The following is a 27720-nucleotide window of genomic DNA, read 5'->3' on the forward strand; positions in this document are numbered from 1 at the left end:
ACTTTGGAAATAAAACTTTATGCAGAAGAGACTCTTTCCCTTGAATATATCTCCAAGGAAGCTTAGCCCTCAAAGGCCCAGCTTTATTAGAGCAAGAACTAATGCCCATACCTCCCCATCTTCTCGGTTTGCATAAAAGATCCCAGTTAACATAGTGAAGACCTACATTACCATCAAATTTGTTCCATATAAAACCTCTACAAAGTTTATCAATTTCATTCAGCACTTGTTTGGGAACCAACGAGTTTGTAGAATGAAAAGTAGGATAAGATAATAGCACCGATTTTACCAAGAAATCTTTCCAACAAGAAAGATGAGTTTACCTTCCAAAACACCAAGCATACTCATCATTTTATCAATAAGAAATTGATAATCATTTTAAGAAATCCTCCTTAGCACCACCTTGATTCCCAAATAACTGAATTCTTTCACTTCTCTAAATTTCATAGTTTTACAAATCTTCTTCTTCATCCTAGTCTTCACAGATAACCCAAAAAGAATGCAAGATTTTTGCAAATTCATCATTTTCCCCGTCCAACCACAGAAATCCATAAGAATCTTTTTAACAATTTTAACCGATTTTAATTGGGCATTAGAAAAGACAATAATGTCATCGGCATACAGAAGATGAGATACCTTTGGCCCATTGGGAGAAACTCCAATCCCAATGGATCTCCCATTTAGAAAGAATGCATTGGTGAGAAGTTGAGCACACATAACAAATAGAAAAGGAGAAAGAGGGCAACCTTGACGAAATCCACTTTTTGCTTCAATCTTCTTAGAATATGAACCATTAATAAGAATAGAAAATTTAGGATCTGTGACACATTCAACAATCAAATTAGCATAATTGATAGGGAAATTAAAAAAAAAAATTTAACCAATGTTTGCCATCCCATAGAATCATAGGCTTGCTCCATGTCTATCTTGAATGCTACCATTCCTTTGGAAGATTTGGAATGCCTAAATTTGTGAAAAATTTCTTGTGCCACTAGAACATGATCCGAGAGTGATCTTCCCTTCAAAAAATCCACTTGTTCAACCGATATAATTTTAGGAATTACCAATAAAAGTCTATTGAGAAGCATTTTAGCCACTATCTTATAGACCGAATTACATAAACTAATGGGTCTATAGTTTGAGGGAGATAAAGGAGTTTTGACTTTAGGAATCAAAACTATATTAGTGTCTTTCCAAGAATCATCCATCTTCCCGCTTTTGAAAAAATGAGCAACTGCTTTCCACATATCCAATTGTATGATATGCCAATAATGTTTAAAAAAAGAGTATGACATACCATCTGGCCCGGAGCAATGTTCTTCCTTAACGACTTGATAACTCCCTCCAATTCTTCAAAAGTGAACTCCCTGCTCAGCAATTCTCTATCTTCATTGTTCAAAGTTGAAATTGAAGCCGGCCAATTCTCCAAATCACAATATCTTGTATCCCATTTGTTGCTGAAATATCGAAACAGCACCTCCTCAACTTCTTTATGATCTTCCACCATTATGCCTTGTTCATTTCTGATTTTATGAATGAAGTTGCCATTTCTTCTTCCACTTGCATAAGCTTGAAAGAATTTGGAATTTGTATCCCCTTCCACCAACCACTTAATTTTAGAACGCTGTTTCCACCAGGTGTCTAACCGAGCCATTACAGAATTCAGTTCTTCCAATTCGATTTTAAGCTCCCACTGAATTTGATCTGGGATGAATCCGTCTGCTGTATCCAACTCCTGCAGTCTCAACACCTCTGCTTTAAGTTATTATTTAGATAAATTCAATGATTTGAATTTAGCCTTACTCCAGTAATAAAGGTTTTTCAATGTTCTCTTAAGCTTTTGGTTTAAAGCCTGAGAAGGGTTCCCTGAAGCTTTCCTTTCCCAAGATTTTTTAACTACAGCAATCGAAGCAGGAATTGTAGTCCACACTTCTTCAAAATTTAATACCTTCTTATTTGTATTTTTGAGGTCCAACAGGTTCAACAAAATCGGACAATGATCTGATGCCATTCTTGCCAAATGCCTCACTATCAATCTATTTGAAGAAAAGGAACTAGAATTGACTTGGCATCTATCCAACTTCTCAAGAATTCTCTCAGCTCCCTTCTTGTTGTTACAACAAGTATATTTTGGCCCCACACAATCCACTTCATGCAAATCATTTCTCATGATAAAAGACTTCATCTCTTTAGGGCCCAAGCCAAATACAAAATCTCTTCCCCCTTTTTTTTCCTCCTTGGACAAAAGACAATTAAAATCTCCCCCTATGACCATAGGGAAATCTTCAATCAAATGATGCTTCAATCTCTCCCATAAAGTCCTTCTCTTGTACATATCTTTGTTCCCATAAATGGTAGCAATTCTCCATGTGCCCTTATTGATAACTTCCAAATCTCCAATAAGCATTTGTGTTGAAGCTTCCAGCAATTTAAAAGTGGCCAAATCTTGCCTCCATATAACTAAAAAACCTCCGGAGAGGCCTTCAGAAGGAACATGACAAAAGTCTCAACCATTCCCAATAATGGAACTCACAATCTTTTTATCCATCACCATAAGCTTAGTTTCAACTAAACCAAGGAAGAATAACCCAAACTCCTTAATGAAATCCTTTGCAAATAGAGAAGCTTTAGATTTCTTAGCTCCTCTATAATTCCAAAAATTGATTGAAGACATTAATTATCCAAGGGGAAAAGGTTCCCCGCCCTTGTTTTGACTTCACTGTCCCCATTCCTGATCCTCAGATTTAGCCTGATGGGACCTAAGCTCTTTAATTGCTTAGTCCCTTTCCTCCTTGACTTGCTTGAACCTTCCTCTGCCTTGCTGGAAAGATCTTCCAAATTACTGTCATTAAGCTCATCTTTATTTATATTAGAAACAGGAATTGAGTCTGTAGTTGAATTTACTACAGGAATCTCATCTTCATCTTCAACTATTTCCCCTTCTTCTCTTAATTTCATTAAAACATTAAATTTGTTGAGATTGCAACCTTCATCTATCTGTTTATTGAAACATTTACTGCCAGTTGTGGTAATTTCAAGATCTTCACTACTCTTGCTAGGACGCACCACAGCATTTTCTGAAAACTTCTCCTTCCTACTGCTTACAGCATCTTTTGGTTCAACAAAATTTTGAATCTTTGATTTGTCTCCTTCTCCCACATCAGACTTTTTCTTAACAGAAAATTCTTGTCTTGTCCATTTATTCTGGATTTTGAAATTTTTACCTCTTCTCTTCCCATAATCCACATGAACCCATGGACCATATTCACTCCCATTATCAACCTTCTTGGCCTTTGAAACCTCCTTTTCTACTGTAATTTCTACATATTCTTTCATAATAGAATTTGTAGAGTCTTTAAAAGTCACCTACCTCAATTTTAGCAATTTTCATAAAAATGGCGAAGTATGTCAGCGACCAAAGCGCAAACTTTCTTTTTTCTCCCTCTTCCCATATTCCATTTCTTAAGCAGTCAACATGAGTGGTGGTGAGGGTGAGTGAATGGAGAGAAAATAGGTTTTAATATATAATTAAATTTTAGTGTGTAACATCGTAGCACCACTACCCAGCGTCATAGTACAACATGTTGAATCAAGAATTATTGTAGAACAAAGACTTTAATTCCATAATAATAATTTATTGCACTGATGTACCTAAAGGCCTATCACCACAGTGTCTTCTAGCTCATTGTCATAGTGCTCGAGTTCAAATAAAATTTTAGCTTTTCAGTTTAAAGTCATTTTAAAAAAAATGGGTTGATACAATCTACCCACCTTAAAAAAATATTATCCTCCAATATTTCTCTTAAAATTCAGGCACAAACTAGTACAAAATAAATCCATATAAATATTTAAATCAAGTAAAAGACAAATCTAAAGCTTGTCTAATGTTTCACACCAAATCAATAATTAATATCTATCATATAATTTATTCAATCATATGTCCTTCACTTATGCAATGAAAGATTATATCAATCAATCATTCAAAATAAATTTCTTACTAGTTAAACTCTCAAGTTGTTATATGTCTTCCTGATACTATGGGTTATACACTCATCACATCATTGAAGTAGGTATTGTCGGTGTTATCGATCCTTATGTAATAATCTCCATATGGTTACCACTGACAACTCTATCACGTCCCTAGTCATAGATCTTTCACGATATACTCTCGCTCATGTAGTCCTTTGTCTTTCAATCTGCCTTGACTATCCTACTTTAGAATCAGCTTTCCCTCTAAATCATCTATGGGGATAATTTGATACCTTGTGTTCTTGTTGTCTTTGTTAAAAACATCATCTTATCAGAAGGTACCACTAACACGAATGTCTTCTTCCATAATAAATACATTCATTGTAGCTGTTGTTAGATGTTGTTGATATAGACCCCTCAAACCATTATATCTACTTTCTCATCACTAACATCTTCTCTATCCATGCTTGATTCATCTCTGGTCCTCCTCATGTTCACATCATATTTAGAGCTCATATCATGCATGGATGTCGATATTGCCAAATCAATCTTTATTAGTTTGACTTGCCACTAACTCAAAAAACTCTTGAATTCACAGAGGCACTAAGGATATCTCAATTCCCTATTCAAACAATGAAGAAATTTATAACATTTTAATAGTGGAAATTAAATGTGGAGCATTCCTAACCACTGCAGTAAACTCAGCTTCATAATACATCAATATTTTACATTTTTATTTCAATCTTAAGAAAGAGTTCTACATCTATCGTCTGGCTGAAGGAGGAACAAATCACATTTTGAACAATGTAATGAATTCATCCAAAGTAATCTTTGCATTTACCTTCCCTTGGAGCTTCTCTCATTGTTGTCCTATCCACCTTCTACTAGCCTCTCCTTCAAATAAAAACACTGCTAGTGGCACTTTCCTGTTCTATGGACACTACATGTTGTCAAAGATCTTACCTATCCTCAGAAACCAATATTCTATAGGTTTGGGTCATAAAGCTCCTTTAAGTAGTGGGACATTCAGTTTATGAAATATCTATAAATGTTTGTCCCAATTTTTCTCCTTACTCCTAGATGTCTTACTCTATTTATCATCTATTACCTATGCTAGAACACTAGCCAACTGCATAATATTGTCTAAGGATACTATAGTTGCACTGTGTTTCTCATTTGATATATTTGTTCTAGTATATCCATGTCAATTATCCACTTGTACAATACATTCTGATCTGAATAAGTCATTCATGCAATCAATTATACATGAAAAATAACACACCTTAATCTATCCAATCTACCTGAGTCACAATCAATTCCTATAACTCTGGTTTATAATTCAATTCTTCTAACAACTGCTCTGATACTAATTATTATTTTTGTCACATAATCAAATTTGAAAGAATTAATCTTTTTATATTATAATAATGATCATCAAAGATATCTAATTTATTTTATCAGAAATATAAACTAGCAACTGTAATCATTTTATTGATCAAAATATCAATATTCATGCTCCAAAATTATACCAATAATTAGGAGTTACAAAATCATAACATATTATCTATCTTCTCCTGACCATGAAAGAATAACTAATAAATTAATAGAAAAAATACTTGGAGGACCCTATAAATGATCAATCTCACACTCCTAATTCCCTGTCCACCTAAAATTATTTAAATAACATATAATGAGCTAAAATGTCTAGCAAGTCACTAAATCCTACAACTAAACTCAAAGCACGGTAAAGAAGTTGTACATATGTCGTTAGTCAGTTCATAATAGTAGCAATCAATATGATCTTGAATTTATTTAGAAATAGTAAACACATGTATTAGCAATAAAATTTGTAAAATAATATAACAGTACGGTATGAAAGCATGGTAAAATGGTGTAGTACACAAATAGTAGAATTGATAAATAAGTAAAATAATAAATCATTAAATTAAGAAATTATTATGGAGGTTAAATCAATAAGTAGTAAATAATCCTTCACGTCGTGTGTCATAGCAATAAAGAAATCATGTAAATAAAAAAACCAAAAAACATCTAAGAAAATTAATAGAATCTATAATAGTGCAGTGTAATCAAATCAGTATACACATGAGGGTCAATCATTCTATATCAGTATCCAATCGGTATCTTACACACATACTCAATATCACTTGCTTGGTAAGGGAATCATGTGTTCAATAGCAGTAAATTAGTAAATAGTAAATCAATATTAATAACAGTAATAACATTAGTATCATCGATAACAACATCAATATCCATAAAACTAGTGATAGTAGCAGTAAAATGATACAGTAATAGTAATCAGTAGAATAGTTAAACAGTGTAATAATAAGTGTAGTAATATGCATTCCAGTAATCATGCTAAACAAGTAAGGAGTTCTAGCTTGCGCGTTATTTTTTTAGTAGTCAGTAATCAGTAATCAATAATTGTTAGCTCGATAAACAAAGTCATCATTCATTGTCTGTTTGCATAATGATAACTCCTTATAACTCATAATCAGTAAATCAAGTGAACTAGTTGATGATAAAACCAAATAATAGTATTTTCAAAATAGCTCGTCAGCGCACCATCCTGTACAGGTCAGTCAGTCTTCAACCAACATTAGTAAAAGTAGTTTTTGTTTGTCCTCATGCATGAATCATGTGTTCAATAGCAGTAAATTAGTAAATAGTAAATCAATATTAATAACAGTAATAACATTAGTATCATCGATAACAACATCAATATCCATAAAACTAGTGATAGTAGCAGTAAAATGATACAGTAATAGTAATCAGTAGAATAGTTAAACATTGTAATAATAATAGTGTAGTAAACTAGCAAATGTAATGTTATCACAATATTATAATAGTAATAACAACCAGCTATTATCCAAATACATGCTTGTATTCATTCACAATGCTTGTATTAATATTATGCTCATATTAAAAATACCAAAATCTCTATTCTTGTAAATAGTTAAAACTAAAACCTCTATTCTTGCAAATCATTGAAAATATAAAAAAACATTTGTTTTACTCGGTAAAATCACACAATCAATCAGTCCAAAACAATCAATACTATAACATATAAAAAAATATGGGATAGAAATTCACTAAATCCGAAAAAATGTAATAAATTAAATTTAAAAGGAGTTGGATTGTTAAAATTAAAATATTTATAAACAGAAATAGGAGAAAAATTACCTACAACAATTTGAGCAATTTTTGTATGAACAAATAAGTGGACCGACTACCAGAACGTGAACTTTCTTTTCCTCTCCTCCTATCCCCTTCCTTTTCTTCAGCAATCAGTGCTAGTGGTAGTGAGGATGAGTGGAGAGAAAATAGGTTGTATTAAATATAAAAATAAAAGTGTGTAGCGCCACCACCCAGGATCGCAACACTGCATGTTGAATCTGGAATTACTATACAACATAAGCTTCAATGCTAAAGACGCTATTGTGCTCGAAGGCCAATGTACTAGTGTCCACTAGCTCAACGCCGCAGCATTCTATTTTAAATAGAAATTCAAATTTTCATTTTAAAGTCATGTAAAAAAATCGGGTTATTACTCTAGGGTCCATGATAAACCAGGATAACTAAACTATGAGATTTTGATTGGGTTTGTTATCATTCTCTTCACCATTTGCTTTAAATAAATGATGACAAATTCTCAATCATAAATTAAATTTGATTGCTACTATATATCAAGCACCTAGATTCTAATAACTAACCTTAATCAAAAGTTCTCTCTAGTCATTAAGAGTGGTAATAACTCATATAGGCTTGCGCTTATGGGAAATCATGAACCAATTCATAAGTTCTCATAAAATGAGGACAAAATCTCTATGGAGTGTCTTATCTGCACCATAATAGGGTTAAGGTTGAATTTTTTTTCCTTATAAAAATTTGAACAGAAAACACAAAAGCTGTCTTATTAGGGTTGAGGTTGAATTTTCCAAAGCCCAAACTATAATTTTAATTTTGTTTGAATTTTTTTTTTTTTGGTGCTTTGAATCAAGACTTATTTGAAATGAGCTAATATTTACTAATTTTCATCAGCAACAAACACTTCTAGTATAGCTTCTTAAACTTTTCGAAGCCATCCTACAATTTTTTTAAAAATCACCCGATCCACAAAGCCAAAACTTTCATGGTGTCAGATTGAAATCTAAACAGAGATCAAGCTTATAAAATTTACTATGATTTCATTCTAAGGGTTTGATGTTATTTCTCTTCCATATTTTTCCAATGGGGATAACCATCAAGGTTTTGTACTCTAGAATTGGTGTGATGCCCTGTAATTGATTTGGTGAAACTTCCTGTGATGATATTCCATGAAACCAAAGCTTATCCTTCAATGGAAGTTTTTAGGGCAGGACTTATATGCCATTCATGCATGTATAGAACTAGCGTCTAGATATTTCTTCACAGAGTATTAATTAGACTGCACTAAGATTTCTGTTTCTTTGGAGCAGGTAAGTCATGAAGTATAATGTCCAGGCCACATAACAAAATAAGGCTGCCTGCCACCAATGTACAAGACAGACCTTGAATGCCGAAATCTGATGCACCCCCTGCAGATTTTACCCTACTTACACCCAGAGCCAATACCCTAGCAATCCGGCCTCCACGCCACAGGGGAAATTAATGGGTTCGGACACTGGACGCCGTCCGGAGCCAATGAAAATGCGCCACATCACCCTCTACTTGGTACTAAACTCGGTACTGAAAAGTACCAAGCAGTAGCTCAGTATACTCGGTACTGTAAAGTACCGAGATCAGTATTGTCCGGTGTTGTGAAGTACCGAACGATAAGTTGTGTCCGATGTCCGAATCTAATAATTTCCCACGCCCCCCGGGGCTCCCTCTCTCAGCTTGGTAACTGCATCACTAACACTGACATAAGTAGAATCTCTACTCAAAACCACAAACAGAATTTTGATTATCAAAAATGTGAGCTGCATATAGATGCTCTCTCTTCAACAAGTGTGTAGTTTTTATATTGTTGAAAGACTGTTAAAAAATAATACATCTGAGGATGAATAAACGCCCCTCAGTAAATAGTGCTACAAATGCTACAGGTGCAACAAACATTGCCATATAACTTCGAAACGCCTACAATACAATGAAGAACAAACGCCTACCTAGCAGCTAAAAAAGTTTGATCATATAAAGCACTTTCTAGCATCACAGTTGCTGAGCATATTTTCACTACTGGAAGGGGCTCTGTGACCTTAAAGTCCACTGCCCAGGAATAAGGAGCTGGAGCTTGACTCGAGAATGTGATGGCCAAGCAGCAGCTCATGCTTAGGGCTATCATTGTCTCCCTGCCTCCTAACCGAGCGTTCGTGCTTCGGGCTTGCAGATGGAGAGCCTGTTTCTGGCGTGAGCGGTCCATGATGAGAGTCCTCAAAAGAAAAGCTATTAAAGAGGCTACCATTGGATTTCTCTTGGAAAGAAGACTTGGTGATTGGAACAGGGGTTGAGGGATCACTCTTATCTTCTAGGCTTTGGTTGGTTGAGGTTGGTGTTAATCCACCGCTAAGTCGCTGCTGTTCCTCGATGATCTTCTTCAGATACTTACCTTGGGCTTCTATCCTAAGCTGCAGCTGCCTTTGAACCTGTAAGTGAGTTAATGTGGATAGCTTGCCATCAAAGCTCAGGAAAAGATCAACAAAATTCATCTTTAAGTTCAGACAGAAGAAGCTTAAAAGCACATTTTAAGATTAGATCTTAATTTGCGCCAGAATGATTAGGCCGTCTCCATTTCGATCCATGGGTTGCAAATTTGAATCATGGGAAATAATTCCTAAGAGTACAAGGTTAAGTTTGTAGGTCAACCCTACATCAAGCCCATAATTGATTAGAGCTGGGCATGCCCTTATAGCAATTATTGTATGAATCCAAGTGATGCAAGAAAAATGAAATATATATATATATATATATATATAAAATTACAAAATAAATAATAATAAAAAAGAGATGCCAGAAAAATGATTGAAGAGTAGTAATACAGTAGAAAATGTAGTTCACCATTGCAAATGACTTCCGAAATGCTATAGCCAGGAAGGAACAACAAAATTAAAAAAAAAATGTGCATAAAAAAATTAGAAATGGAACTAGAACATGGCAATAGTTAAAATTCTAGAGCTCGGTCTACAAGGGAGGACTGTCATCAGATAAAACCAATGTAAAGGACTGAATAGGGTGATTTTCCATGGCTATTTCTAACTTCTAAGTAAAATTTGATGATAGCTCGGTTTAAAATGGAAAACATCATGCGAAACAAATCCATCCATTAATTAGCCTCAGCAAACTCATGAGTGGCTTTAAAATGAAATGACAGATAATCAACAAAAACTGTGTAATTTCATTATTTCATGCACGTCAATGCACGAGTTTACATAACATGTCAATAGATGATAAGCTAGTCATGAAAAATGGAATATAAGAAGTTGGTTGTGATAAGGCCTCTATTTCTATGCACTGGGCAAGGATTAACTTTATTAAACAGGAAAGACTCCTACTTGTTAGCCAATCCGAATCTTAATAGAAAAATTCAAATCAAATTAATTTACATGGCCAAATCTGATAAATAATGCAAATTAAATGAGCCAGTTACTCATTCTTGTCTTAGTTTACCTATTCGAGTTGAATTTGAATCAAAAAGTATGCTTTCCAGGAGCTAGAGTTTGATGCATATCATGATCCATGTCTTATGTTCCATAACATCAAAGTAAGATCAAGTACGTCAAAATAAAATAAGAACAATAAATTATCTCCTACTCTCAAATTAACATTTTATAAGTCCACTTGCACCTTTATTTGACATCTGTAGCAAAGAAGATGAGAAATTTTTGCAATTAGGCCCAATACCATTAGAAGATCCACTATCTAATATGTAATTAAATTGACGTTGTACCAAATCCTTTGACATGATTGCTTCTTGTAAGCACGAATCTCATCTTCCATCTTCTCAAGCACTTTGGCATAAGTAACAATATTCTTGTGAGAGACAAAAAGATGTTCTTCCATTCTCCTCATACCACCTTTAATAACTTTATTATAGTAGTTACACCTCAAATAGATATATATCTTTTCACTCCCTCCAAGTTGCACTCACACATTACGTTTTCATGCAGGATCTCTTTTATCTCTCATTAAGCTTCTCACGTGACCTCTAACAACTTTAGAAAACCCTAAATTTAAATTTTTAATTCAAAAAAAGTATTACAAAGTATAAATATTCAAAGAAAAATTAAACTCTAAACAAAGAAAAGTGAGAAATTTAAAATCTAGGGAGCAAAAAACAAAAAAGCTATTGTAACTAGCAAAATAAGGGAAATGTGGAGGACAACTTGGCAAAGTAGCTGCAACGATGATGGCATAACAATAGTGGTTGAGCAACGGCATATGGATGAGAAGCAGGCATAGTCAAGTGAAAGTGTGCATGCGAGATCGCAGGTAGTCAATGGAGAGGAACCGAGGGGTTTACTTTTAGATGGGGTGAAAGAAAAAAATGAGGCTTTAAGAATATATTTTATTTATAAATGTACTTGTCAAAATCACCCTAAACACTAAGGTTTCGTTTGGGATGACTTTCTTATTTCTTCACAAAGCAGCTTTTTAGTATAAAAATCTATTTTTTTGTGCTAGAAAACTACTTCAAGAAGCAGTAAGAAAGCCATCCCAAACGAAGCCTAAGATTTGAGGCATATACCTCTTGTTTATTACATAGAGATGCCTCAACCATGTCAAGGCATACGCCCACCATAGCCGTCATGGGGCATGTGCAAGCTTTAAGACGGTGTGTTGTGCAATTTTAAAAATAAAACAGCCTTTTACTCCATCTTTTTAGAATACACACTTAGTACAGAGCTTTTTGGATTACAGAATATGAATAAGTGCCCATAAAGGAGCACTTTCCATGATCAAACGGAACAAAAGCATGACACAAAATGAGACACAATTGTTTGTATCCTGATGCACTAGCATTGCTTTGCTCAGGAGTAAAGATTTGGCGTCAGGCTTGGAAATGATGAAAAATGTTTGATCACGAGATAAAACATTAGATCTCAGTGAAGCTTGCCTTACCTCTAATTGCTCGTGTAGACGCTTTTGCACCTCCATCTGCAACTTTAGTGCTTCAGTTATTTGCATCCCTCTGATAACAAAAAGAAAGAGATGAAATCGCGATCACACAGTTAGATACGTACATTAAAACTAATTTGTTTACATATGAGTGAGAAAGAAAAAAACTTGAAACATATAAAAAAGCATCACTGTAGGATGTACACTTCTATGATAATAAAAAATGTGACCGTTTCTAACATAAGTTTGCAATTTCTAGTTTTAACAGGCGTTTATTCTTCATGCCTCAATACTTGGAGTGAGAGAACTTTTAAACCTTCAACAATACCATGGAAGCATAATGTACCTTGAATGCATCAACTTGCAATGATTTTGAATGAGAAGCAGCAGTAGATTGCAGAAAAACATAAGAGATTTTAGGGTAAATGAGAGGTTAACTGGATGAAGTTTCCATAAGGTATGCAAGCCGGTTTTTCCTGCAGTCTGAGCCAGTGTAATCAAGGAGCTTATACTTTGAGTAAGCAAAGCGAGTTCAGCTTGGCGACCGTAAAAATAGGAAGGCCACAAAATGCAAATGCTCCAAGAGTTTGACCAATAAATGCCTTGTTTATGAAGCCGTAATAAAGATAAATATGCAACTGCTATGGTGGGATTTAAAGCATCATTTTATGTTTTCACTCGTTAGACACCATATTGAATTGAGAAGCTCATTCTATCGCATTGCAGTAAAGATATAGTGCAGTTCAAGGTGTGCTTCGGAGATCAACATTCAGATACTCAAACAATCAATTTTTGCAAATCTTTAATTACTGATACTTATTTCCTGGTTAAAATCAAGGGAGCTACTATTCATGATGTAAGGAGGAAAAATCAAGGGAGAGTTGTTTGGGAAGATTTTCTAATTGTGTTTATGCTATATAGGAAGGTTTCCTAATTGTATTTATATCGTTTAGGAAGGTTTTAATGTTTAAGAAGGTTTTCTTATTGTGTTTATGTTGTTTAGAAAGGTTCCAATTATGTTTATTGTGTGTGAGGGCTATTTAAGGGAGAGTTTTGTTTAGGGTTAGGATCTTTTGTTTGCTGAATTTTATTTCTAAGGTTTGTCCAAGGTCCTAGCAATAGCTAGGGTCTATGGGAGAGCTGATCTACCTTTCGAATAGAAGATCTATTGTATCTTGCACTATTATTGAAGGAGAAATAAAAAACAAGCCCATATCTTTGTGTTCGTGTATTTTTTCTTCTAATCTACTTCTTGTTTTACTTCCAAGATACATCAAATTGATATCATATCAATGTTTTGGAGAGATGGCAGGAAAGAAGGTGGATGAGTTGGAAGACGAAGTGGAGAGGAGTTCTCAACCACCAAAGGAAAGTTTTCAACCATAGAAAATTGGATGAAGAGTTGATTTGGAGGGTTGGAGGAGATGATGAAGAAGCTCATGGAAATGCAATAAAAAACTCCACCGGCAATTCTGATTGCTAACCCTAACCAAGATTTGATCGGGATTCCCTTGGTCGAATTAAGGAAAAGGAGGTCAGACCGGAGGAGTTCGACGAGGAGAGTTTCTTTCATAGAGAGCCACCTCCTAGAGCTTCAATAAGAGAGGGATCAGGGTTCCCAGAAGGGGGAACAGAAAGAACATAATTTTCTGGTGATGGTGGTAGGGTGGCCGACCACTATGGGAGGCATTTCGGGCAAGGGGAATGGGCCACCAAAGATGGGGGGGTCGAGCCGAGTGGTGGGGATCAAGTCATGCAAGGAGGAGGTAAGAAAGGTGGGATTTCCACCCTTGAAACATGGTTGGGGGGAGTTTGAGTGGAGATGCTAGGGTGAGGAAGTTAAAGATGTCGATATTTGAAGAGGATGCCCATGGACGGATGTACTAGATGGAGAGGTATTTCGCAGTTAATTGGTTGAATGAAAAGGATAAGCTTATGACTGTATGGGCTATGTCTGGAGGGGAAAGCCCTAGTTTGATTCCAGTGGAGGGAGGCCAGATATCTAATCCAATATTGGGAGGAATTTAAAAATTACTTATTGGAACGTTTCCAAGTCACTTGGGATGAAGACCTACAAGAGCAATTCTTTGCCTTGACTTAGAAGGGACTGTCATGGAGTATAGGGAGAGATTTGAGTTGCTATCAAGGCAGTTGAGGAGAATTTCGAAGGCAAAGATGGAGAAAAATTTCATGAAGGGTCTGAAGCTGGACATATGGGAAGACCTACGATTGTTGAGACCAAGGGACTGAGATAAATGATGGAGCTAGCCCAAATAATGGAGGACTGGAGACAGATGGAGAAGACCAGCAGAAGCAAAGTCACAGAAGGCTCTTACAGGAGTAACTCGACTCCACTAGCACTGAGGACCCAGACAGTATCTTTTCTGCGGGAGGCACTAAGGGAGAAGAGTGTGGTAGTTCGCCCCGAAGCCCACTTAAGCACCTCATAGAGGCAAAGTTGTAGAAAAAAAAGAGTGAACAATTTGTACTTCCACTGTGATTAGAAGCATGCACCTGACGACCATCGGTGCAAAGACCGCACACTCCAAGGTTGTGATGATGAAACCGAAAACGAGGAGTTTGGTGAGGAATCACAAGAGGTAGGAGAACACCTACATATTGATGTGGTTGAACTGTTCCTAAATTCAGTGGTGGGATTTACTCCAAATCACACCACTATGAAGGTGAGGGGATGGATCAGGGAGTGGCCAGAGATGATTTTGGTGGATAGCAGTTCTACTCACAACTTCAACTCAAATTAGGTCATCGACTAGTAAGGTTTAGAGTTGGCGGATACGGGGAACTTTGGAGTAATGATGGGAACATGGAAGGTGGAGAGGACAGAGGTAAAAGCCGCGTATTTTTTTTGTTTCCCGCCCATTTCAAATACATTACCACGGGGTAACCCAATATATTTAAAAAAAGGAGGTAAAAGCGTATGGGCTAACGTCGGGTCAATAGGGTAAAGTAGAATGCAAGGTGTCGCATTAACACGGCATACCGAACGTAAAGATACGTCAGGTGGGAGGAGGCAATAAAAATTCTTAGAGTTGGCGGATACGGGGAACTTTGGAGTAATGATGGGAACATGGAAGGTGGAGAGGACTAGAAGGATTTGTAGGAGATTGGTGCTGACACCCAAGGACATACAAATAGTAGAGGATTTCTTCCCTTAGATTTGGGGAGCCGTGATGTGATTATAGGGATGAAGTGGTTATGAACATAGAGGAAATGAAGGTGGACTGGAAATCTTTGACTATGGAGATTCAGGTTGAAGAGAAGAGGGTGGTGCTGTGAGGAGATGCTAGATTGTGCAGAACTAGATTTTCAATCAAAACTATGGTCAAGGTGAAATAAGGAGCAAGGCCCTACTGGGTTACTTGGTGGAGCTACAGAGCCTAGAGGAGGTCAGAGATTCAGAGCCAGCCAAGACCCCTGAGTATGTACAATAGCTCCCGCGTCAGTCCTGATATTGTTTAGCAACCTGACAGATTACTGCCACCCAAGACCATGAGCATGCCATTACCTTGAAGGATGGGGTTTCATCTATCAATGTCTGATTGTACCGATACATGCAGATTCATATGGATGAGATAGAGAGGCTCATCAAGGAGATGATGGAGGCAGGAATATCAAACCCAATGTGAGCCCTTTTTCCATCCCAGTTTTGTTGGTTAAAAAAAAAATGGCAATTTGAGATTTTGCTTGAATAATAGGGCCTTAAAAAAAAATGATGCTGGACAAATTTCCAATCCACGTGACTAATGAGCTATTTAAGACGATCATCATCTCAAAGGTTAACCTGAAGTCAGGATACTAATAGATTAGAAAGAAATCGAGGGATATGCATAGGATAGCTTTCAGGACCTATGAGGATCACTACTAGTTTTTTGTATGCCGCCAACGCTCCAGGCATTTTCTCAGTCCCTTATGAACCAGGTTTCTCAACCCCACCTCAGGAAATTCATATTGGTATTTTTTGCTGACATCCTGATTTACAATCGTATGGAGGCAGAGCATGTGGGTCACCAGAGGACTATACTGGAGACTTCAAGGGAGTACAAGCTGCATGCCAATTTGAAGAAATATTTCTTTACACAATGTTTGAAATTGCGCAATTAGGTATTGAGGCATTTTTTGTTCATGAGGAGAGGCGTAAGCCTCAAGGCGTTTTGAAGCGTAGGCCTCAAAATCAAAAAAATGCTTAAAGTGATAATAAATGTCAAAAGTGATTTTTTTTATAATACCTAAATAATATATTAAATGATGACATATTAACTTACTATTGAATTATAAATTAACAAATTGACATACATATGAAACAAAAAATTGCATAAGATCTAAAGTGACAAGAAATAAATTGCATGAAATAAAACTAAAATTTTATAAAAGCAAAACAATATTAATTAAATATAGAATTGCATAAAAGTGTCATATAACATCAAGTTCAACTCTAAATTTTCTTTTTTCTCAATTCTCTAATCATTTACATTTAATTCTTAATGAAAGCTGAAATAGATGACAATAACTTAGGAATTATCTACACTGTAATCACTGAGATGGTCTTTATCTGAGTTATTGCATAACAATTTGGTCTATCCCCTGCCTCATTCGGTAGAGTCGAATGCCTCCCAATATGTTTTTTTTTTAATTTATTTAAATCATATTCATCTTTTAGAAATATTCGAAATGTAAAGGCTTTACACATCGACAAATGAAGTGCCTAGGACATGTGGTAAGCAAATAAGGGGTAGCAGCAGACCAATCCAAGATCAAGGCTATACTGGATTGGCCTTTGACTAAGAACTTGAAGGAATTGAGGGGGTTCTTGGGTCTCATAGGATACTACCGGAAGTTTGTATGGGGCTATGACACGATAGCATGGCTATTAACGAAGCAGTTGAAGAAGGACAATTTCAATTGGGGATAAGCAGCAACGCAGGCGGAGGTAGTCAACAGATGTGTGGAGACCAAGAGGATTACTACAACCTAAGCTCTACCAGAGAGGGTGTGGAAGGTGATGATGAACTTCATCTAGGGGTTACCACATTTGAAGTGATGTTTTGTGATACTGGTAGTAGTGGATCGTTTGAGCAAATATGCACACTTATCTCTCTGAAGAACCCTTATACTGCAATCTTTGTGGCTATTTCTTTCATATGAGAGGTGGTGTGCTTGCATGAATTTTCATAATCTATTATGTTAGAAACAAGGTGTTTCTTAACCATTTATGGAATGAGTTGTTCCATTTACAAGGTACAATCCTAAAGAGAAGCACGATATATCATCCCTAGATAGACGGCCAAACAAAGGTAGTAAATAGAAGCGTGGAGACCTACTTGTGATGTTTTGTATCGGATACTCCAAAGAGTTGGGCAAATTGAATTGCTTGAGCCGAGTATTGGTATAACACTTCATACCATTCAGTAGCAGAGACTACCTCTTTCAAGATTCTCTATGGTAGAGATTCATCTCATTTGATACATTATGGGCATAGTACTACACCGGTATCAAGTGTAGATTATTACTGAGAGGAGAGGGATAGGATATTGGCATAACTCAAGGGACATCTATTGAGGGCCCAATAGATCATGAAGAAGAAGGTTGATGAGTACAAAAGAGAAGTACACTTTGAGCCAGGAGGCATGGTTTACTTGACGCTGAGACCCTACCAACAGGACAAGCCAGGAGGAGGAATGAGAAATTGTCCCCACGATACTTTGGGCCTTATGAGGTTTCGGAGTGCATTAAAGCAGTGGCCTATCAACTAGGATTACCATCTTCATTAGCTTTACACCCAATATTTCATGTCTCACAGCTGAGGCAGGCAATAAGAGATCACACACCGTCTTCACTACTTTTGACTTTGATAGAAGGCATGGAGGTTATTTTAGAACTCTTGCGAGTAGAAGGGGTGCACCAAAGGAAAGTAGGAGCAAGAGAGGAACTAATCAAGTAAAAGGAATTGTCGGAGTACGAAGCCACACGGGAGCCATACGAGATGATTATGAAACAGTTCCTATACTTCTATCTTGAGGACAACATTTTTTTTTTTTTTTTTTTTTTTTTTGGGGTGGGGGGGGGATACAACATGCGAATTGAGAATCACGGGTATTGATACGACAAGAGGGGGCCCCTTATGGGACTCAAGAGAGTTATTATTCATTATCTAAGGAGGAGGAATCAAGGGGGAACTTTTTAGGAAAGTTTCCTAATTGTGTTTATGCAGTTTAAGAAAGTTTAATTATTTATGAATGTTTCCTAATTGTGTTTATGCATTTTAAGAAAGTTTTAATTATTTAGGAAGATTTCCTAATTGTGTTTATGATGTTTAGGAAGATTTTCTATTTGTTTTTATGCCGTTTAGGAAGATTCCGATTGTGTTTATTGTGTGTGAGAGCTATTTAAGGAGCTTTGTCTAGGGTTATGATTTTTTGTTTGCTGAATTTTATTTCTAGGGCTTGTGAGAGAGCTAATCTACCTCTTAAATAGTAGATCAATTGTATCTTACATTAATATTGAAGGAGAAATAAAAAATCCGCCCCTATCTTTGTCTTCCAGCATTTTTTCTTCTCATCTACTTGTTGTTTTTACTTTCAAGACGCAAAAGATACTTGATAATATTAGGAATCATGCATTTAAGGAGTAGTGCTAGTTGGCAGAGGTAGAGAGATCTCATGTTAAGGGAAGATAGTTAAAGCATATGAAATTACTAGGTTTATTCTTACATCACATGATAGGAAAATATATTGGCATAGAAATACCAAGTGATTACCCTTCTCAAATAGGCCGAAGCTTTTAGGTTGAAATTGTATTTGACCATTGATATACCATACCCAAGTTTGATCTTCGTTTAGTTCATACTCAATAACAAGATGTGGCAACTTAAATCCACGATTATAACGGGTTAGTATTATATTGACACAAATCAAGTTTGTAATCATAACATTTTGTTATATGAAACGCATACGGACTTCTCAAACACCAAGTTAATGACACAGCTATAATCAAAGCGGTATTGATATGCCAAGGATGGGGACTGTTGTGGGGCCCAAGGGAGTTATTATTCATTATCTAAGGAGGATGAATCAATGGAGGAGATTTTTAGGAAGGTTTCCTAATTGTGTTTATGCAGTTTAAGAAAGTTTTAATTATTTAGGAAGGTTTTCTAATTGCGTTTATGCTGTTTATGAAGGTTCCAATTGTGTTTATTGTATGCGAGGGCTATTTAAGGAGCTTTGTCTAGGGTTAAGATTTTTTGTTAGCTGAATTTTATTTCTAGGGTTTGTGGGAGAGCTGATCTATCTCTTGAATAGTAGATCAATTGTATCTTACATTATTATTGAAGGAAAAATTAAAAATCAGCCCCCATATTTGTGTTCCTACATTTTTTCTGCTCATCTACTTGTTCTTTTTACTTCCAAGACGCATCAGATACTTGATAATATTAGGAATCATGCATTTAAGGAGTAGTGCTAGTTGGTTGATGTGGAGAGCTCTCATGTTAAGAGAAGATAGTTAAAGCATGTGACAATACTAGATTTATTCTTGCATCAGATGATAGGAAAATATTTTGGCATAGAAATACCGAGTGATCACCCTTCTCCCTTAGGCTGAAGCTTTTAGGTTGGAATTGTATTTGACCATTGATATATCATACCCAAGTATGATCTTCCTTTAGTTCATGCTCCATAACAAGATGTGGCAACTTAAATCCAGGATTGTAAAGGGGTTAGTATTATATGGACTCAAATCAAGTTTGTAATCATAACATTTTGTTACATGAAATGCATAAACGGTCTTCTCAAACAGCAGGTTAATACCGCAGCTATAATCAATGAAAAGAAGTTTGATTTTTCCTTTTTCCATAGAAGACAAAGCTTCGCAGCTCCGGTAAAACACACAAATTCAAAGAGAAAGAACATGAAATGATCCTTCACATGGAACGCGCCCTACAAACCTTGGATAGACTGCCAAGTGCTACTACAGGTGCAGAACATTTTAATTAAAAACTTCTCATTTGGTTATTTATTTCCTATCGCTGTTGGTGGGCCAGAAATATAGAGAACCATATGTGAAATAAAAATTTCATAAGCATAACAAAAAGACACGGCAATTCTAAAGCTCGGAATTGGCATAAGAGAGTATCTGCACTCACGTGGAATTTTCAAGGTTGGAAAGAACATCATCGGATTCCTTCTTTTCAACTTTAGCACCTAAACAAATAGGAAAAGATTTAGGTTGGAAGGGAACCTATAATTAAAAAACCTTTCAGTATGAAAATTGAATATAGTAAATCTGCAAAATATAGATAGTTTTACACAAACAAAGTGTATGGCTCTACCTTCAGCTGAAGAGTCTGGAAGGTACTTAGCAAGACGGTACTTCTGCATGAATCAAATTAATGGTGTTAGCCACAACTACGAGAAACAAAAAAGCATAGTCAAAAATAGCATATATGTTTAAAAACCATTTCTATCCTCTAAATACCTGCAAGTGGCTTTTCACGTGGTATATGGTCAGGCCTTGCACACCCATAACCCTAAGGACACCTTTAGGAGTGGCTCCTGCAAAATAAAAGAGGATTCTAAGGAATTGCTACATTTATTGGTTGAAAGATATCCAATAAAATAGTTAAAAGCAATAACTTTGAAAATTGAAGAGAGGATATATCCTATCTAAGGGTGCTATATTCTATCATGTTTATAGAATAAATAACAATTTCGTCTTGACTTAAATAAGATACTGTATTTCAGTGTCTAGCAAGTTAGGCATAATGATGGCATTTATGCCAGGCTAAGCCAAAGATTCTTCATACAAAATAGAACTAACAACAAAATTAAATTGGGAATGAATGACAAGTTTGAAATAAAGAACACTCACTATCTGGTCCTCCTAGTTGAGCAACAGCATCCACAAATCGCTCATGAAGTTCATTTGTCCAGCGCAATCTCTGCCTAGCGGTTGAACCAGGATTATTTAGGTTATTTCCTCCAGCATGTGGGGATGCAACACTGCTATTCATTTCTATATGCTGATCATGAGCTATTGAAAAGCAGCTTGCTAGGCTTACATTAGAAAGAGAACGTTGATACATCTGTCATCCTATATGAAATCAATGAAGTGAAATAGTTAGGCAGCACATTTGGGTGCATATAGCAGGTATAAAATGTCAATAGTATGGGAATCAAATTTTAAAATTAATACATCAAGTCTAATCAAAAGAGAAAGTTGTACAAGGTTGACCTAGATAGCATAACGCTACACTTTCTTCGTGTCTCGGCTCTCAACACTATGACACTGCAATCAGCCAAAGTGCAGTATGTCCCAGTTATTACAATATCGGTGAGAAAATAAACATTTTTATGTTAAATTACAAAAAGAAATGGATTTCATATAGAGCTGATGTTTTCTTCTTTTTGTACGCATAGAAATAGTGAGATTAAAACATTTTTGGCTGCTATATATAACGGTGTTTAAGTGAGATTGCACGCCATGCATGAGTTGGGAAGAAACTGACAAATAACAAGGGTTTTGATGAGGCTGGAAGCAGCCCAGCTGCCCAGGGGGGCCCAAAACCTCCTTTATCACCTATAGGAGAAGAGGTTTTGGCAGAAACTCTTTGAGAAATATGTAAGGGGCATTTATTAAAGGATTTGGGCTGTTTAAAGGGAGAGATTATAGATTTTATGTTATGTTTTGAATTTCTACAGTAGTTTTTGTGAGGTATTTGGGTTCCAAGTATCTGCTAGGAATTGTGGGAGAGACGATTCACCTCTCGAACAATGAATCAATTTGTATTTTGTCTTACTTTGCTTGGAAATTAGTAAAAATAGCTCTCTTTGTGTTATTTCTGGATCTGTTTGGAGTAAGTTGTTATTTTTTATATTGTTGTGTGTTGTTTTGATTATCAAAGTCCTATCAAATTGGTATCAAATTAAGATTTATGGCATTGAAGAAAGTTGATACTTTTGAAGAGAAACTAGAAGGAGAAGTTGGTCAATTCAAATCTGAAGTTGAGGAAAGGATTTCATCTTTTCTAACCTAGAGGAAATGATGAAGAAAATATTGGAGCTTCACACCTAACTGTCAACATCGGAGGCGAGGGCACCGATGGGTGGCCAAGGAAGAGGGGGAAACCCTAATATCGACCAATGAGGGATGATCGACAGGTAGGAACCATGGGCAACAGAAAAATATGACACCTCTTGAACCAATGATTAGGAGGGAAATGGGTGAGAAGGGTATAACATGAGGAGAAATTGGGAAGAAGAAATAAGGACTCGTTTTGAGGAAGATGATATCTATGAAATGAGAGATGGGAGAGAATAATGGAAAGATCACAACAATCGCTATATGGAGGAGCTGGAGGTGGAAGAGGAAGTTGGGGCAGAGGGGATCCGAGAGTGAGAAAACTGAAAATGGTTGTTTTTTAGGGGGAATATCCTCACTGGTGGATCTATAAAGTGAAGAGATACATTGAGGTGAATGGAATGACAGAGTAGGAGAGACTCACGTCAGCAGCTTTATGCTTGGAGGGAAAAGCCTTGTCTTGGTATCAGTGGAGAGACATGAGAGAACCAATACGATCGTGGAAGAAATTCATAGATAGTTTATTAGAACATTTTCAAACTAGCCGGGAAGTAGAATTCTACCACAATTCTTTAAGCTGGTTCACGAAGGGATAGTGATGGATTATCGAGAGATGTTTGAATACCCTTCTAGCCGATTGGGGAGGCTTACTGAGACAGTGTTGGAGGAGAATTTCATGAAGGGAATCAAGCCAGAGATCAGGGCTGTTGTCCGGTTATTGAGGCCACGAGGGTTGATGGAGGCTATGGAGCTAGCCCAGTTGGTGGATGACAAAAACTCACTTGAGAGAAACATCAAACATAGTAGTTTGGGAGGTTCATACTGAATAACGACTACTTTTTTTGCACCAAAGGTACAACCTTTGCCCATTCAGAGAGAAGTACCCAAATATAGGGTATTGGGAGCACGACTAGGGTGAAATTTCAAGCAGCTGACTAAGGAAAAAGTTTAATAAAAGCGGGCCATGAGCTTATTTTTCCGTTGTAATGAGAAGTTTGCACCGAACCACTGTTACAAGAACCATTCGCTGCAAGTACTTATAATCAATGATAAGGAGGAGACTCTAGAGGAAGAGGTGGTTGAAGAGGAGGAGCATTTGTACTCAAATGTGGCAGAGGTCTCCCTAAACTCAATGGTGGTGCTTACCTCAAATCACACCATGAAGGTGAGGGGATAGATAGGAGGAGAATGAGTGGTAGTTCTGGTGGATAGTGGGGTGACCCACAAATTGATCTCAAACTAGGTGGTGAACCGATTAGTGCTGAAGCTAGTCGACACAGGTTATTTTTGGGTGATGTGGGAACAAGGAAGATGGAGAAAAGTAGAGGCATCTACCCATGATAGATTGTGGCACTGCAGGAGATACAAATGAAGGAGGATTTTCTTCCCTTGGAGTTAGGGCGCACATATGTAATTTTGGGAATGAAGTGGTTGCAGCCATTAGGGTAAACCAATGTGGACTAGAAAGCATTGACTATAGAATTCATGATGAGAGGGAGGAAGGTGAATATCAGGGGAGATCCTGGTCAGTCTAAAACCAAGATTTCTCTTAAGACCATAGTGAGGGCAATCCAGGGAGCAGGGATGAGATTCTAGGAGGAGCTCCAAAGCCTCGAGGTAGGTAGAAGCATGGAGAAAGAGTGCAACAACAACAGCACAACAACATCAAGCCTTTATCCCACTACGTGGGGTGAGCTACATGAATCCTTTTTCTCCATTGTGTCCTATTAAAAGTCAAATTCTCGTTTAAATCTAATAAAGACAGGTCATTCCTAATATTTGCGAGATTCCAAAAATAATCCAGCCACTTCAACAATTCAGTGAGGTGTTCCAACTGCCTCAAGGCCTACCTCCCCCAAGAGAGCATGAGCAAGCCATCATCCTGAAGGATGCGGTATCCCCTTTCAGTGCTTGACCCTATTATTTAAGTCATGGTTTAAAATTGCGCAATATTAGGTTCGCCTTGAGGCCCGCCTTTGCGTAATTCCAGTAAAAAAACGCCTCGAGTTTTTTTATGAGGCTTGCGCCTCAACTTGGTTAAGGCCCGCCTCGCCTCACTGGCTTGAGGCTTACGCCTCACGCTATATATGTTAAAACTTACATAAATCTTGAAGTAAATGCCCGACATTGGACTCTATAAGAGAGGAGGAAGGGGAGAGAGCAGTTCACCATAATGATGATTCAAATGAAGAACCCCTTGGTGATGACAGTGCTGATGACTTATGAGTTCTTATGTGATATGTCATTGCTATTTATTTTTGGAAATTGGAATTATATGTTGATGAAAAGAATACTGGGATTTGGAAAAGATAGAATTTTGAGTTGAACTATATTTCAAGTTGTCTTATTATTGAGATATTTTTTCATGTTGTTTTATTATTGGGATATTTTGATTTCACTTCATATCTTATGTTTTTTTATGTTTTATATTATTCACTCAGTAGTATATAAAAAATTTATCATTTTATGTTTACACAATCTTTTGATTTTGAGGCTTACGCCTCAAAATGCCTTGAGGCTTACACCTCGCCTCACGAACGAAAAACGCCTCAATACCCGAATACGCAATTTTAAACATTGATTTAAGCTACCATGGCAAATGTCGAGAGCTTATTCAGTCAGTTATAGAGGATTGAAAACATAGAAATAGTCTTGATTCACATTTTGATAATGTTTATAGTGATATTACCTAAGTATTTACATTTAATGATGAACAAAATTCCAATGCTTTATTAGACAATTTAGCTAGTTTTGATAACATCGTAACTACCACATAATTACTGAAAAACATTTAAGATTTGCTTATAATAAATTTGTACATTCTGCTCAAATATTTTGGAAAAGAATACAAACTACTACAATATTCAAACAAAAATATTTGACATTATAATATTATGACAATCAATTTAACAACTTATGAGGATCTATTTTGGATAGTTTTCTCACTACTTCGCTTTTCAGACCGCTATCATAAATCTTTTTTTTCTTTTAATTAAAGTCATACATCTATTTGGCTACTAGTTTCATGTTGATTTCAAAAATTTTTGTGGTGGGAAGTTGCTTTTAAGAATTAGTTAAACTAGTGTGGTAGCTATAGGAAGGCTAATGTCTATCTTCTAAAAATTTTTAACTTTACAAAAAATTGCTTACTTCACAATAACTCTATAATCACTTTTATAAAAAGCTACATCGCCCCAAGCATATCCTAAAGTTTAGAAGAAAAACCTTGAAGTGTGAAAGAATTTTGTGAAAGGTTTGGAGAGTTATATGAAAAATGATTTTTGGTTGAAAATTCAATGTATTAATCCATAAAGATTCATTAAAAGTCTTAAGAAAACTATAAAGGAAAAAATAGTTTTTTCTTATTATGAGACAGTAAATGAGGTTTACTCTATAACAATAAAAACTGAAGTACACCTTCATTATACTCATGCTAACGAGTGTAACGTACAAAAAGTTGAAAAATCATAACAAACAATACCTAAAACATTGATTCCAAAGAGAAGAATTCCCTAGCAAAGGAGCAGCCTTTTGTACTGCCATCTTTCCAATCTCTAGTGCGTAAAAATAATAATAAAGAGAAGAAAGAAAAGAAAGTATTGCTTTTTAAAGCATGTAAGTTCATAAATTTAAGATATAAAACCAATTATAGCATTGATCCGGGTCACACTTCCAAGAAATTTGATATTGGAAAATCATCCAACCAAGCCAAATTGGAGGACTAGAAGAGTGTACCAATATTGGGCTAGCATTAGAGTTAGCACCTCAAGCCCAAATGTAAACCCAAAGTTCAAAACAAAATTCAGGACAAAGTTCAAGATATTTCCAAGGAGCACAAAGGTACATATGGAGATGTCATGGAGGAAAATAAAAATAAAGTTGGATAGCTTAATTGCAACTTATAAAATCAAATCATACAACGAGGGGTTGTACAAGCATGTAGAAAACCAAGTTTGAATGGCTTAAACTACCTCCAACCTATTTGGATCGAGAAGGATTGTTGCCTGAATAAAAAAGACCAAATCTTTTCAATAAATTGATTCATCCATCTCTCACTCTCCAATTTTCCTCGACCAAAAATTAAGAGGAAGAGAGTAAGGTCTTAGTGCCATTCAAGGAGAGTAGGAAAAAAAACATATCCTAGAAGGCAATCAAGAAGGAGAGGAGTTCATCAAGAAGCAAGTAAGCATCACAAAGAAAGAGATTCAAGCAAGAACATGAAGCATTCAACTACCTTCAAGGGAAGATTATCATTCCATCAAGGTGAAGCTTCAAGAAATCTAGACTTGCTTATGAATTACAATCTTCTATCCACGAGTGAGTGTCCATAGTCTACCAACTCTACATTATTTTGATTTTCCAAAAATCAAGTAATCAAAGCTTAAAGTATTTTGAGCATCCTATAACCGTATACATGTAGGATTGGAGAGAAAGGTTGTCACATACATGTTCCATCAATCCCGGGTCAAGCATCAAGATGAACTTCAAAAAGTGAAATATGACAGTACTAAAGAACAACATATAAGTCATGGACAGCAAAATAGTAAACAATTCAAATACTACTGAACAGAGTTTGCCGTTCTTTCTATGTACTGCCGACTCAAAACGATGTAAAAAGAAAGCTTCAGTCCCCAAGTTATCAAAAACGAAGAGGATCGAATCCAATAGGGGAAAATGGAAATCCACAAAAGAAGACGGAGCGGATTTCCATAGAACGATACACCAAAGAACAACATATAGACAAATGACGTAATAAATCCTCAGAAACCTGTAGAGATGGGAAAAGTACTTATGGCCCATCGCGTCCTCTAAGCTCACTTCTCATAAAAGTAATAGATTCCAAAAGCACAAAGATCCAAACCCCGCCTCAATCAATTCATACCGTAAATCACCTTATAACACAAGAAAGCCACAAAATTCGAATCAAACATGCAATAAGATAGAGCAAGAGAAATGCTCGGATCAGAAAACCGCAGAATTCCCAATTCATAACTATCAAAGAACGAACTTCACCGATATTTGACTATCAAAAAGAAAACACCTAAGACGTATAAACCTTGGAACAACAAAAAATATCAAACTTTCCAGTAGAAAAATGGAAAAGTTGAAGCACTTACCAAAGAATCTGCCAAATTTCACACGTAGCAGAAATCTGAGAAAGGCTTTCATGGGGCTTTCGTCCACGGAAATAGAAGGCCATGGAGGCCTCTCGCTTTCCGGTCTGGGCTCTCAAGTCTCATCCCGTTGGAAGCTACTTCGTGACGGCCGATAACGGCATCTGCAAAAACTATTCCGTTACGTGACGGCCGTTATGGAACACGCAATTGGAAATCTGGATGTCTAGGGTTTGGCGTTGGGATTCTTTATATCTTTGTGGCCGTCTTTTTGTTTGAGAGTATCGAACCAGTCCTCCTGCCGTCAGCACGTCGATTATAAAAAAGATTTTGGCTTTCTTACTCTTAAAATAAATTTTTAATTAAAAAATTAAAATTTTTATGAAAATCTTATTTTAAGCGGTAAGAAATGTATCTCAAATAAAATATTCATTTGAGAAAATTTTGTTATTAT

The 27720-nt window shown here is 36.2% G+C and overlaps 1 protein-coding gene across 4 annotated transcripts; it reads right to left on the bottom strand.

Annotated features, from left to right (window-relative positions):
- Positions 1-8905: 8905 nt before the first annotated feature.
- On the bottom strand, positions 8906-27476 carry LOC110100364 (myb family transcription factor PHL7-like). Of its 4 annotated transcripts, none has more exons than XM_020827818.2 (8): positions 27270-27476; positions 21307-21360; positions 20944-21165; positions 20551-20627; positions 20405-20447; positions 20219-20276; positions 12064-12133; positions 8906-9590 (listed from the first exon to the last, which is right to left on the bottom strand). In XM_020827818.2, exons 3-8 carry the CDS (start codon positions 21155-21157, stop codon positions 9204-9206), a joined length of 849 nt encoding a protein of 282 aa, XP_020683477.1. In that variant the 5' UTR covers positions 21158-21165; positions 21307-21360; positions 27270-27476; the 3' UTR covers positions 8906-9203. The 4 variants fall into 4 exon arrangements, with proteins under 4 accessions (XP_020683477.1, XP_028550899.1, XP_020683476.1 ...); XM_028695066.1 differs by lacking the exon at positions 27270-27476 and adding an exon at positions 25634-27207; XM_020827817.2 differs by lacking the exon at positions 21307-21360 and having other exon boundaries at positions 27270-27473.
- Positions 27477-27720: the final 244 nt, after the last annotated feature.

Source organism: Dendrobium catenatum, unplaced genomic scaffold (assembly GCF_001605985.2).
Source record: "Dendrobium catenatum unplaced genomic scaffold, ASM160598v2 fragScaff_scaffold_621, whole genome shotgun sequence".
NCBI lineage: Eukaryota > Viridiplantae > Streptophyta > Magnoliopsida > Asparagales > Orchidaceae > Dendrobium > Dendrobium catenatum.